The sequence below is a fragment of the Betta splendens genome, chromosome 11 (genome assembly GCF_900634795.4).
Source record: "Betta splendens chromosome 11, fBetSpl5.4, whole genome shotgun sequence".
Lineage (NCBI taxonomy): Eukaryota > Metazoa > Chordata > Actinopteri > Anabantiformes > Osphronemidae > Betta > Betta splendens.
In genome coordinates, this window is record NC_040891.2 from 16,213,257 (window position 1) to 16,225,176 (window position 11,920).

At 46.3% G+C, this 11,920-nt stretch overlaps 1 protein-coding gene across 1 annotated transcript; it reads left to right on the top strand.

Moving 5' to 3' along the window:
• The first annotated feature begins 165 nt into the window (after positions 1 to 165).
• ints3 (integrator complex subunit 3) lies at positions 166 to 11,180 on the top strand. Its single transcript, XM_055512786.1, has 30 exons — positions 166 to 501; positions 1,384 to 1,467; positions 1,776 to 1,859; positions 1,971 to 2,084; positions 2,184 to 2,268; positions 3,873 to 3,939; positions 4,023 to 4,164; positions 4,249 to 4,378; positions 4,461 to 4,558; positions 4,635 to 4,826; positions 4,902 to 4,989; positions 5,226 to 5,305; positions 5,588 to 5,679; positions 5,971 to 6,077; positions 6,155 to 6,274; positions 6,624 to 6,753; positions 6,854 to 6,908; positions 6,989 to 7,092; positions 7,164 to 7,328; positions 7,411 to 7,564; positions 7,636 to 7,704; positions 7,978 to 8,053; positions 8,140 to 8,253; positions 8,327 to 8,375; positions 8,449 to 8,616; positions 8,703 to 8,803; positions 8,877 to 8,949; positions 9,022 to 9,178; positions 9,367 to 10,260; positions 10,495 to 11,180. Exons 1-29 carry the CDS (start codon positions 181 to 183, stop codon positions 9,442 to 9,444), a joined length of 3,297 nt encoding a protein of 1,098 aa, XP_055368761.1. The 5' UTR covers positions 166 to 180; the 3' UTR covers positions 9,445 to 10,260; positions 10,495 to 11,180.
• The last annotated feature ends 740 nt before the right edge of the window (positions 11,181 to 11,920 follow it).

Below are 11,920 nucleotides of genomic sequence, written 5' to 3' on the forward strand. Positions count from 1 at the left end.
GTGTTACGTTCGTGTGTTGACGATAAAAACGTTATTAGCAGGTACAATGCAGGTGGCCTTCACCAAAGCGTTTCGATAGTCGCCTTCTGTCGTTGGTCTCCACGCACGTCACTCAAAGAGCCCATTAAACGGATTGGTTGGAAGGTCCACATCGACGCTCCGCCCCTCCGGTCTGTGCGGATGTCCGTTGATGTTCCTGTGGTCGGACAGAGTCTCGGAGCGGGACTGAGGATCAACTGTGACCCACAACAAGTTTTACAAACACACATTAACCGAGTAGACCGTCTCAAACAGGGACACCGACGTTCACGGCAACCCCGCACCTCTCGGTACACCGACACTAACATACATAGTCCTTTTGAACCGGGACCAGGCCTTCTCAGCTCCGAGGGGCCCGGCAAAGCACGGCGGGAGCAGATGGAGCCTGCACCGGCGAAGGCGAAGCCGCAGGGCCGGCTCCTGGTGTCCACCCCGCTGGACGCTAAAGACGAGCTGGAGGAGGTTGGTTGACCCGGACTAAAACCCTGGAATCTTGTGTAATCCGCTATGCGGCCGCCGGTCGGCGGGTTTATTAGCACAGATCTGTAGTTTGTTGGACAAGCAGCGGATACAAAGAACCGTTTACAGGCTGCATCGACGCTAGGCTAGGCTAGTTAGCATGCTAACAGGGTTCAGCAGAGTTAGCATAGACATGTAGCTATGCATGTTAACATGATGTAGCGCCTTTGACCCGACAGAGTGAGGCCGATGAAGTGAGACAGGTGTGACAGATCTGACAGACATCACAGAGGCAGGATAAACCCAGACATTACATGCTAACGTGCTAATCCTAAAAGTGACAGATGCGCATGCGCCTGCTTATGTTTTCTATGTCAGATGGACAAGTATTGTGGTCTGAGACATTTGGGTTTCCTGGCTGTTCATCAGGCACCCACTGGACCGTTCTAGATCGGCTTTACAGTCACTGATAGCCCAGTGAGTTATGACGTAGGAAGAGACGGTTCTGGTCTGTCAGAGTTTCTGATAAGAACTTTTCTATCTGCCTTAATGAGAAGGCAAACGACACTGTTGGTTTGTGGAGAATAGCCTCAGTCTATTCATAGAAAAGCAAATCATTGGCAGGAACCTATAAGTCCACATTTAAGACGAGATGATGGAGACGTGTTCACCATTATATTGCTTTCTGTGTGAGATGACAGCTTACGCATAAGTACTACAACAGGTAAATAAAATTAATTAAACTTCATGGTTTGTTTTGGTGAGTCAGGAACTGGTGTAGAGCTCAACCTGGCATCGAAATGTGATCTGATTTTTGGATTAAATCTGGTTTAGAAAAGCCTGAGCCTAGAAAACTGGTTAATAAAACTGCGTGTGTGTTTTCAGAGGTTGGAGCGTTGTGTTGGGATTGTCCAGTCGTTAACCAATGGGCTGTCGGACCGAGAAGCCAATGACGCCCTCACAGCCAGCGTAAGACACACACACTATAGCAATGATGCAAACTGTCCCGAACGTTGCTTCTACTGCTCATAACAATGTTCACTCACTCACTCACTCACTCACCATCTGAACAAGGGTCATGGGTGGAGCTTCAGCATGTTCCAGCTGTCACAGGGTGAGAGGCAGGGTACACTGCAGAGAGGTTACCAGCCCATCACACACTCCCATATTTAGTATAACTAATACGGCTACTACATGCGGTAGTGGACATTGGACTTTTTATTGTCTAGTGAAAGGGTTCTTTTTTTATTTTGTCTTCCTGTTTACCTGTCCCTCAGGTATGTAAAGGTCAGCCGCAACATGAGGAGGTTTGTCTGGGTCTCTTCACCCTGGTGCTCACAGAACCTGCCCAAGCCCAGAGGGTGAGGCAAACTTCAGTCTTTACCTGTGGAACACTGACAGTATAATGACATATTAAAAAGTATAAATGACATTTCCAATAACATGGCTATTGATGTGTATGTGGGGGGCAGTGTTATAGAGATCTTACACTGGTCAACAGAGATGGGATGAATGTAGTCCTGGTGAAAATCAACCACATCCTCATGGAGAAGTTCCTTAAACTGCAAGACATCCCCAGAACCCAGGTACACACACACTCACACACAGAGCAAAAAATAAATAATGAACCTTTGACTTAATTACCTAAGAAAAAGTATTTACCATGAACTGATGGTTCTGTGCAGCTGGTGTGGCTGGTCAGGGAGCTGGTGAAGAGTGGAGTGATGGGAGCCGATGGAGTCATCATGACACTGCTGAAACAGATTGCAGGTCAGACTCACCAGGGGCCTCATGTACTAAGGGTACTTATGCATGAAAACCTGGCATAAGCACAAATCTACGCTTAAGGTCAGATGTATAAAAAAAAACGTAACGTAGACCTTGTGCAGATCTATGGTAGCTCTCTGGCTGGCATAAGTACTTTTCTACAGCTATTGGACCAATTGCAACACCAAGAGGTTAAACTGGGAAACTGTTCATCGTGTGAAAACGATCATTAGTCACAGCGGAGAAAAACAATATATCATTAATATACAGCCACATGTCTGCAATTATTATTGATTTGATTGATACATCTGTACTTAGGCGGCTTTATGGATTTGAACGAACGCCAGATTTAGTAGGAAATCTACGCAAGTCTTAAGTAAGCACAAATCTACGCATATGTTGAGATGTATCAATATAATAATATAATAAATGTGAATAACAAATATGTGTAGCTCTACGGTAGCTCCTTGGCTGGCAAAATTACTTTTCTATAGCTATTGGTCCATTGGCAACACTTAGAGGTGAAAGTGGGAGACTGTTAATTATGTGAAGAGGATCATTACTCACACCGGAGAAAAGCGATAAACAATTAATAAAGCTATGTGTCTGCAATTAGATGAGGACATAAAAATATGAATAAATCCATACAAACATAAGAAAAAAAGCCTTTACAGCAGCAAGTGAACAGTATGGCAACAAATCAGTCAAATTAGATTGAGTTGGCACAGTACGACACTTAACAGTGGTCAAAGTGGGTATGCAGTCATGTTCACAAACACAGCCAGGCCCCCTCCCTTCCTCTTACTGCTGTCCTCAGTTCTGTCGGCTCGCAGCAGATGAAACTTGTCCAGGGTGAGTGGAGTCAGCCAGGTCTACGCAGGTCTATGATGCGCAGGGTGATCAGCAAGCTCTGGCAAGCACTTGTACTGCGCAAAACTTAGAAAAAACTATATACAAGCTGTGTACACACTAATTCACTTAACGAACAAAGGAGGAGCAAGCTTAAATAAGTGTGGACCCTGAGCTGAGCCATGCCAGCTGTGTGGGTCAGCAAGGCATCAAGTCCCCAATGATGTGACTACTCAAGGCAACATTAAAGCTCAATTTGCAGCAAGAACTGGTTTGTTTGACGTATTGGAGCCATCGACTGGACACGAATCGGGGGATCGATTCAACTTCTTTTTCGCCTGTTTTGGTAACATTTTGGTGTTAAACAGCCCTCCTTCGTTTCACGTCGACCTTTTTGTCAGACCACTTTTTTTCTCGGCTATTGTTCAGAACCTGCAGACGCTGTCTGACTCAGCGTACTACGCAGACGCAGACTGTATGTATGTATGTATGTATGTATGTATGTATGTATGTATTAACATATTTTTATGGAGGCGTGTCACAGGAGAAGTCTGCAAATCAATCACCTGCTCAATTCTATGTTGATTGAGATGTACAAAGTAAACATGCGTAAATTCCTAATTAGTAGAGGTTGATACATTTCTACGTACGCAGTTTTCTGGATTTGAACTTAAAAGAAGATTAGTAGGAAATCTACAGAGTCTTTGTACATGAGGCCCCTGTTGATTGTCCTGACCTAACACTGGTGCTTTTCTTAGGTGGAGATGTGTCTTCTAAAAACCTGTGGCTGGCTGAGAGCGTTCTGGACATCCTGCTGGAGCAAAAGTAGGCTTTATCTTTTCAGTTCTAAAGCCACAGCGAAGCAGCTCCAAGGCTTTATTGTGAAACTCGGGTTTCCCTTTTTGCAGGGAGTGGGTCTTGAAGAGCGGGATGCTAATAGCGATGTCTGTCTACACTTACCTCCGCCTGATCGTTGACCACGGAGCGCCGAACCTGCTGTCTCTCCGTCAGAAGGAAGTCGATTTTTGTATTGGCATGCTAAGGGAGAAGGTGAGGGTGGGGAAAAGGCTGTAGGAAGGAGCAGTTGGGTGTTTTCATCTCCCAGAGGTTACAGTAAAAACTCTGTGTCTGCAGTTCATGGAGTGTGTGATTATCGGCAGAGATTTGGTACGTCTACTGCAAAATGTTGCTCGAATTCCAGAGATGGAGCTGCTGTGGAGAGACCTGCTGCACAACCCACAAGTCCTCAGTCCTCAGTCCACTGGTAAACTGATACACAGCCCACTCTGACTGTGTGATCATGTTGTGAACCTGTGTCTCTGAAAGTGGACCTCTATGTGTTGCAGGCGTTCTCCAGCTGCTCACAGCTCGGACCTCTAGAAAGTTTTTGGCTTGTCGACTCACACCGGACATGGAGACCAAACTGTTGTTCATGACCTCAAGGGTAAAGTTTATCACAAACTACTAGGATCACAACAATATCAGAAGCAGCAGAGTGGTGATTTTATCTGTGTGTCCAGGTGCGTTTTGGGCAGCAGAAGAGATATCAGGACTGGTTTCAGAGACAGTACCTGTCAACAGCAGAGAGCCAGTCCCTGCGCTGTGACTTGATCCGCTACATCTGTGGAGTGGTCCATCCGTCCAATGAGGTCTTGAGCTCTGACATTCTGCCACGCTGGGCTATCATTGGCTGGCTGCTAACTACCTGCACGGTAATAGAGTGGGGGGTGGGTTAATGTATGGGGGGGGGTAAATACTTATATTCACTCACCATGATCTCTCTCCAGTCTAATGTCGCGGCTTCGAACGCCAAGCTGGCACTTTTCTATGATTGGCTGTTCTTCAGTCCAGAGAAAGACAGCATCATGAACATAGGTAACACACAAGCACACACTCAGATAGTCTGCTCAGGTCGAACTCATTGGGTTCTATTGGGTCAGAACATGACCCTGACTGATTTCTGACTGTTTGGAGTAATTCTGTAGCTCAGGGATCCACATAATGCACATGTGTAAATGGATCCTATAAGTCGTGTTAGAACAAAGTCCAGATGCATGACTCCACTTACTTGGATAAATGAGAATTAGTGTCTGTTTATACTCTTGGTCTAGAACCTGCCATCCTGGTGATGCATCACTCTATGAAACCTCACCCTGCCATCACTGCTACACTGCTGGACTTCATGTGCAGAGTAAGTTTACACTGTAACTCCCACCATCTGTATGCTTCTGAAGTGTGTGAAGGAGCAACATCCAAGACGTTTTCTTCCTGCTGCTGTCAAACTGCACAATCAGATAAACCAGTGATCACTACTGGACCTTTAAGAACTGATTGTAGAATTCAAATGGCCCATAATGTAATTGCTTACATTATTGATGTCATTCTATCATGAATTCCCCTTTTGACCAATATATATTTTTCCTATTAAAGTAGACTATTTTGTGCCTTCCTCGTTGTTTCTGTATTTTATCAGATCATCCCTCACTTCTATCCCCCACTGGAGTCGCAGGTCCGTCAGGGTGTCTTCAACTCCCTAAACTTCATCATGGAGAAGAGAGTCTTGGCGTAAGAGACACTCACCAGACACTGATGCATGATAATCAGGTTCAGCTCAGCTGGTCGCAGTACTGGAAACAGTTGTACACCTTTTATCTATTGACCTAACTGTGGAGGAAATACAACACAGCTGAGCAGCCCCCAGTGCTATTGTGTGAATATGAATAAAAGCGTCCCAAACTTTTTAACCCAACATTTAATGCTTTCGGTGGCTAGTTTCAAACAGTGGCTGTGTCCAAATTCTCTCCATTGTTATTTTCTATGCTTCTGTACTGATTATTGATTATGAATGTGTCTCAGTCACCTCGCTCCGCTGTTTGATAATCCAAAATTGGACCGAGAGCTTCGATCAATGCTCAGAGAGAGATTTCCCGAGTTCTGCAGCTCCCCCTCTCCCCCGACCGAAGGTACTGCGCTGTATCCAAAAACCTCTTTTGATTTGGTCAAGCCAGAACTGATCAGTCATCGTATGTGTGTCTTCCAGTTAAGATGGAAGAGTCTGTTTCCCTGGAGATGGAAAACCACGTGTTGGATAAGGAGGAGGGTTGCTATGACAACACAGAGGCTGCCTTCAGTGACGATGAAGAGGAGGTCACCAACAAAGGTAAAGGATTTTTATGTAATTATGTAAAATATAACTCAGCACATGCAGGTTTGTCTACATAATGGACTTTTGTGTCATTAGGAGCAATCTGGAGCAGATTATGTTTTAGTTAATAAAACTCTGCTCAGCGTGTTTGTGGAAAGAATGGCCTCCTGGTTCATCCCTGTTTAAAGGCCAGAACCAAAAAAGGCCAAATTGAAATGAACCTGTTTTAGTGGAACTTAATCCTAAAGAAAATTAACATTTTATTATTGAATCACCTGGACACATTCACACCTATTAGTGATTTAAAATCACTGTAACCAAACTGCATAGTTTTATGACGTCAGACTGCTCTGAACAACCATAGGAAAAAAGAGGGAGTTCAGGTTCCACCCAATCAAAGAGGCTGTGATAGAGGAGCCCGCTGACATCACGCCCTGGCTGGACCAGTTAGATGAGACTATGAAAGACAAAGTGCAGCAGCTGCAGAAGACCAGGTGAGCGTCTACTTCCTTTCTGTCCCTTCCTCAGATTTGGACTTGTGGGTTCAACGGTCGATTATTGTTTGATTCTGTTGATGATATTTGCCCTCCTCAGCGACACTGAGGCTCAGTGTGAGACCATGCAGGAGATCGTGGACCTGATTTTGGAGGTGCGTTCTGTCACATTCTAGGGCCTGAATAAGGTTCTGTGGTTTTGCGATGGTTCAACTGTGGTTCTCCTCTGTTACAGGAGGACTTTGACTCAGAGCAGATGTCAGCTCTGGCCTCCTGTCTGTCTGAACTGTTTAAAGATCATTTCAGAGGGGATGTTCTGCCAGAGGAGATCACAGAGGAGTAAGTCTGCCGGTCTGTCACCTGCGATGCCCTGTCTGCCTCTCTCTGATGACCTGTCTGTCTGTGTGCAGGTCCCTGGAGGAATCGGTGTGTAAACCCGTCTGTCTGATCTTCAGGAACCTAGTCACAATGCAAGAAGACAACAGCGGCTTCTCTGTGCTGCTCGACATGTTGGCAGAACTTTATCAGAAACAGCCCAAGATCGGATACCACCTGCTGTACTACCTCAAAGCCAGGTACTGCCACAGCCCCCAGCTACAGGCGTGATGACAGCTCTGCCAGCAGCTTGGGGCTTAATCTGGGTTTGTCTGTTTGCAGTAAGGCGGCGAATGGGAAGATGATGCTGTATGAGTCTTTTGCTCAGGCCACAGCTCTCGGGGACCTGCACACGTGTCTGATGATGGACATGAAAGCATGTCAAGAAGATGACGTGCGGCTACTCTGCTACCTCACTCCCTCCATCTATTCTGAGGTATAACACGCACAGAGACTGTCACTGCCCTGTTGTGGTCACGCCATGTCTCTGAAACTGCTTTCCTTCAGTTTCCAGATGAAACGTTGCGGAGCGGCGAACTGCTCAACATGATTGTAGCCGTCATCGACTCCACACAGGTAAGTCTCCCGGATGTTGTCTGCTGTTTTAGACATGTCAAATGTTTCTTTTTTTCATTTCTCTTCTTATTTATCTCTGGCTGACTTTTGTTACTGTGTCTATATGCTTATTCCTTATTTACAAGTTGAGTCCACCTCAGACACTTTGGTCCACGCCGGTCCTCTATGTTACTATTAGTTCATATATTCAGTTTCTCTTCAGAAGAAATCTGAGTAAATAATCGGAGGCAGTGGTTTTTGACAGGTAACAGTTCTTTGTGTTTGTTTGTGTAGTTACAGGAGCTGATGTGTCATGTGATGATGGGAAACCTAGTGATGTTCAGAAAAGACTCGGTGCTCAACATCCTCAGTAAGGAACGGATACTGTCCAAAGACCCTTGTTGTAGTTGACAGTGGCTGACTCTTCCTCTCTGCTCTTTGGCTCAAAATCAACAGTTCAGTCTTTGGACTGGGAGACCTTTGAGCAGTACAGCACATGGCAGCTGTTTCTGGCACATAGCATTCCTCTGGAAACCATCATCCCCATCCTGCAGCACCTCAAATACAAGGGTGAGTGCTGGCATCATGCTCTAATGAAATAACTCTGTTTGCATTCCTGTTTCAAAGGTCTCTTCTGTTTCAGAACATCCTGAGGCCCTGTCCTGTCTACTGCTGCAACTCCGCAGAGAAAAGTAGGAAAAACCTGCATCACACTGCGTCTTAATGCTAGTGCTTTCTGATGATGCTCATCTTTGTGTGTCCCAGGCCGAGTGAGGAAATGGTAAAGATGGTTCTAAGTCGTCCCTGTCACCCTGAGGACCAGTTCACCACCAGCATCCTGAGGCACTGGGCATCCAAATATGATGACACCCTGGCAGAACACATCAAGGCCCAGCTGATCAAGAACAACAACCAACCGCGCAAGAGACAGAGGTTAGGACCGGGTGGGGAGAGACCAGAGTGAGAGACACTCACCCAGGTGAGACTAGTGAAGTGACGAGTTGTGTGTCTGTGTCCAGTCTCCGTAGCTCCAGCAGTAAACTGGCTCAGCTGACCCTGGAACAGATCCTGGAGCACATGGACAACCTGAGACTGACCCTGAGCAACACCAAGAACAGCTGTCAGTACATGCAGTGTACATGCTACACATGGAAACACAGTTACTGGTTAACAACTGGTTGTTTGTGTCTCAGTCTTTACTCAGACTCCGATTCTCCAGGCTCTGCAGCATGTCCAGGCAAGCTGTGACGAAGCCCATAAAATGAGGTAAGTACCTCTTCGCCTCCACACACTCACAGGTGAGATCACGTAAGGTTCTGATTCATCACTTTGCTGCAGGTTCAGTGACCTGTTTGCACTGGCTGAGGAATATGAGGACTCTCAGACAAAGCCTCCCAAGTCTCGGCGCAAAGCTCCGGCCTCCTCCCCCCGCTCCAGGAAAGGAGCAGCTCCGCCTACCAACAATGAGGAGGAGAGCGCCTCCAGCAGTGCATCGGTACCTACGCTTCTGTTCCTTCAGCCTGACTCTGACCCTGTTACTGTCCCCTGTGCTATTAAATGGCATCGGTGTCATGGCCAGACTCAGGACAGAGAACTGCGGTCATCATGAATCATAAGAAACACAATAATTTTTGTATAATTCAGTACTCAAGCCGTGTGATGAAGCTGTGTTTTATGTTTCAGGAGGAGGAGGACTCGAAGCCCAAAGCTCCAAAGAGGAAAAGGAAAGGTTCATCAGCCGTTGGCTCTGACAGCGACTGATAGACTGGTTTTCTGACCAGTCACATGCCAGCTGCTACATGGACAGCCAATCAGCTGCTCAGTCCACTGGAACAGGCCCCGACCCGCCCAGTGATGCTCACTGTCCACCTTGACAGCAACAGGCACAGATGCTGAACTGACTTTTCCTTGGGACTGTTGTTGTTGTTTCAATGAAAACAAGGGCCACCCGGGTCAAAGGACACACATGTGGTTGAGTTTCCGGGATGCTCTGGGGAGGAGCCATAAACTCTGGGAACCAAATGATTTTAATACAGAAACTTGATGAAAATGAAGATGAGTAGTGAGCAGATCCTTATTTTTCAGGGTTTTCTGGGGAGGGGTGGCTCTTATTGAGAAGGATCTTGGCTTCCTGCTGTTTTTAGCAGCTCCTTGTTTGTCTTGCTGCAGTAAAAGCTCCTCATCTTTTATGAACATCATGTTGATGAATTGTTCATATAAAAACTGATTGATTGTTCAGGTTATCTGTCTATTACTGAGGGCACTCAGCAAAGGTTTAACCACACGTCAGTTAAAATCAAAGTATCCTAATTTGGTGTCACTCAGTTTCAGCTGTTTTTATGTGTATTTTCATTTTTGCATAAAACAGTGAAATAAAAAAATCTTTATCACAGATGTTTTGTTAGTTGGTAAATCAGCTAATCAGTTTTTAATTTTTATCTGAAAACTGAACCTGTGGCATCAACATTTCATTTCATGAATGTGATGGTGAGCTGAAGGTAAAAGGTGGCAGTTGAATCATTCAATCAGTGTGATTGGATCCACCTGCTGCTACAGATTGAAGCCAAAAGGCCACAGGTCAGCGACTCCAGCTCTGATTAACGTCTCCATAGTCTGGCGCTGCTTGTGAGAACATTTGTGGTTTAAGGTTAAACTGTGTTAGGTCTTAAGTTCTAGCTTTTGTGACCTTTAGACTGAACTCAGGTGAGGTTTTTTTTGTCAAACTGTTTGAAATAAAAATTGTGTCTTCAAAATACCCCCCCCCCCCCCGCGACAGAGGTACGTGTTTACTAAAGCCTCCTGTCTCTGCAGGAACAGCGGGCCTCATGTCAGCCATCAAAGGATCGTCTCTGCGAAACCTGGTCGTGACTCCGGAGCGGATCCCGACTTTTCTCATCCCCCACAGTCCACTAATGCTGTTGTCGCCGCGGTCCCTGCGTAGCTCATCAGGTCGGACCAGGCTGCTTTCCGACCACGATGACGACACTGAAACACCCCGCAGCCCCGCGGCCTCAAATGGGCTCCGGTTCGGCTATTTGCCGCAGAGTATCAAGGCTTCGGGCCGCGCCGCTGCAACTGGAGCGACAGGATCCAACGACACCGATCTGACGACGCGCGCGGCCATGTCGCTATCGCACGTGGACAAGGTAACCACGTCCTATGGATTCTGTGCCGTGCTGGCCGCGAGCCCCTGTACGCGCCGACGGGAGTCCATGTTTCACCGGAGAAAACGGTCTCCGGTCCAGAAGTCCCCTGACATTAAAGATCCAGATCGGTGGCTGGATTCCTCTCCCGCTCCGGGTTCCATGCCTCTGCGGCCCATCAAAGCTCTCGGCTTGCATGTAATCAAAGCGCTAAAGAGAACCAAAGCAGCTCGAAGGACCGAGACCCGCTGATGTCGGTGGCTATGAAGAGACTGGACGGATGAACCGGAATGGTTTAAGAGTTTTATTTATTGTTCTATTTGATTGTTTTAATAAAGCTATAGTGATGTTTTACACGGTGGACTTTGTGTGTCCAGGTCAGTCTGACACGTGCAGGGTTCTGATGGTTGGTACGTGTGACAGGAACAAGGTGCCTTTGATGTTGTCGGACTGGTTGCTTGTTGCAAAAATACTTGTTCGGCTATGGTGTAACTGAAAGATCCAGATTTTACGATGAGTAGGCCCTGCTGCTTGTTTTCATCGACCTCTGCAGATGAAAAGAATTAATTGGTTGAAAGTTGAATTTTGTCCAGGTATGAGAACTAAATTCCTTTTATTTAGTTTTTATTGTAAATAATTAAGCAGCAGTTTATTGTCACATGGCCAGTAAGTCAACATGCAGGAACAATCCCTCTCCTGAGCATTTATGGTAGGTGACGGTAAGGCATTCTCTGGATGGTGGAGTTCTTTGAGTGGGAAGTGGATCATCTTGTGAGTTCAAATCTAGCTGTGGGTAATGCACCTAATGCCACTAACCTGGAGGCAAGAAGGGGGCGGGGGAGGTGGTAGCAGATGCATTTATGCAGGCTCGAATAGAAAAGTCTAAATTCGTCCCACAATTGATAAATTGAGAAAGCAAATCAATGCAACAACAAGCTCTAAACCAGCAGTTAACTTTACCGGGCTAAAAAACACGACTACAGCTTTGCTGTGTGTAACGGCTGTGTACTGTAGCTGACCATTACCTGTACACGCTCGTGACGTGGTCTAATATGTACTGAGCAGCGCTGCTGCAGAGAAGGCACTTGCAACCT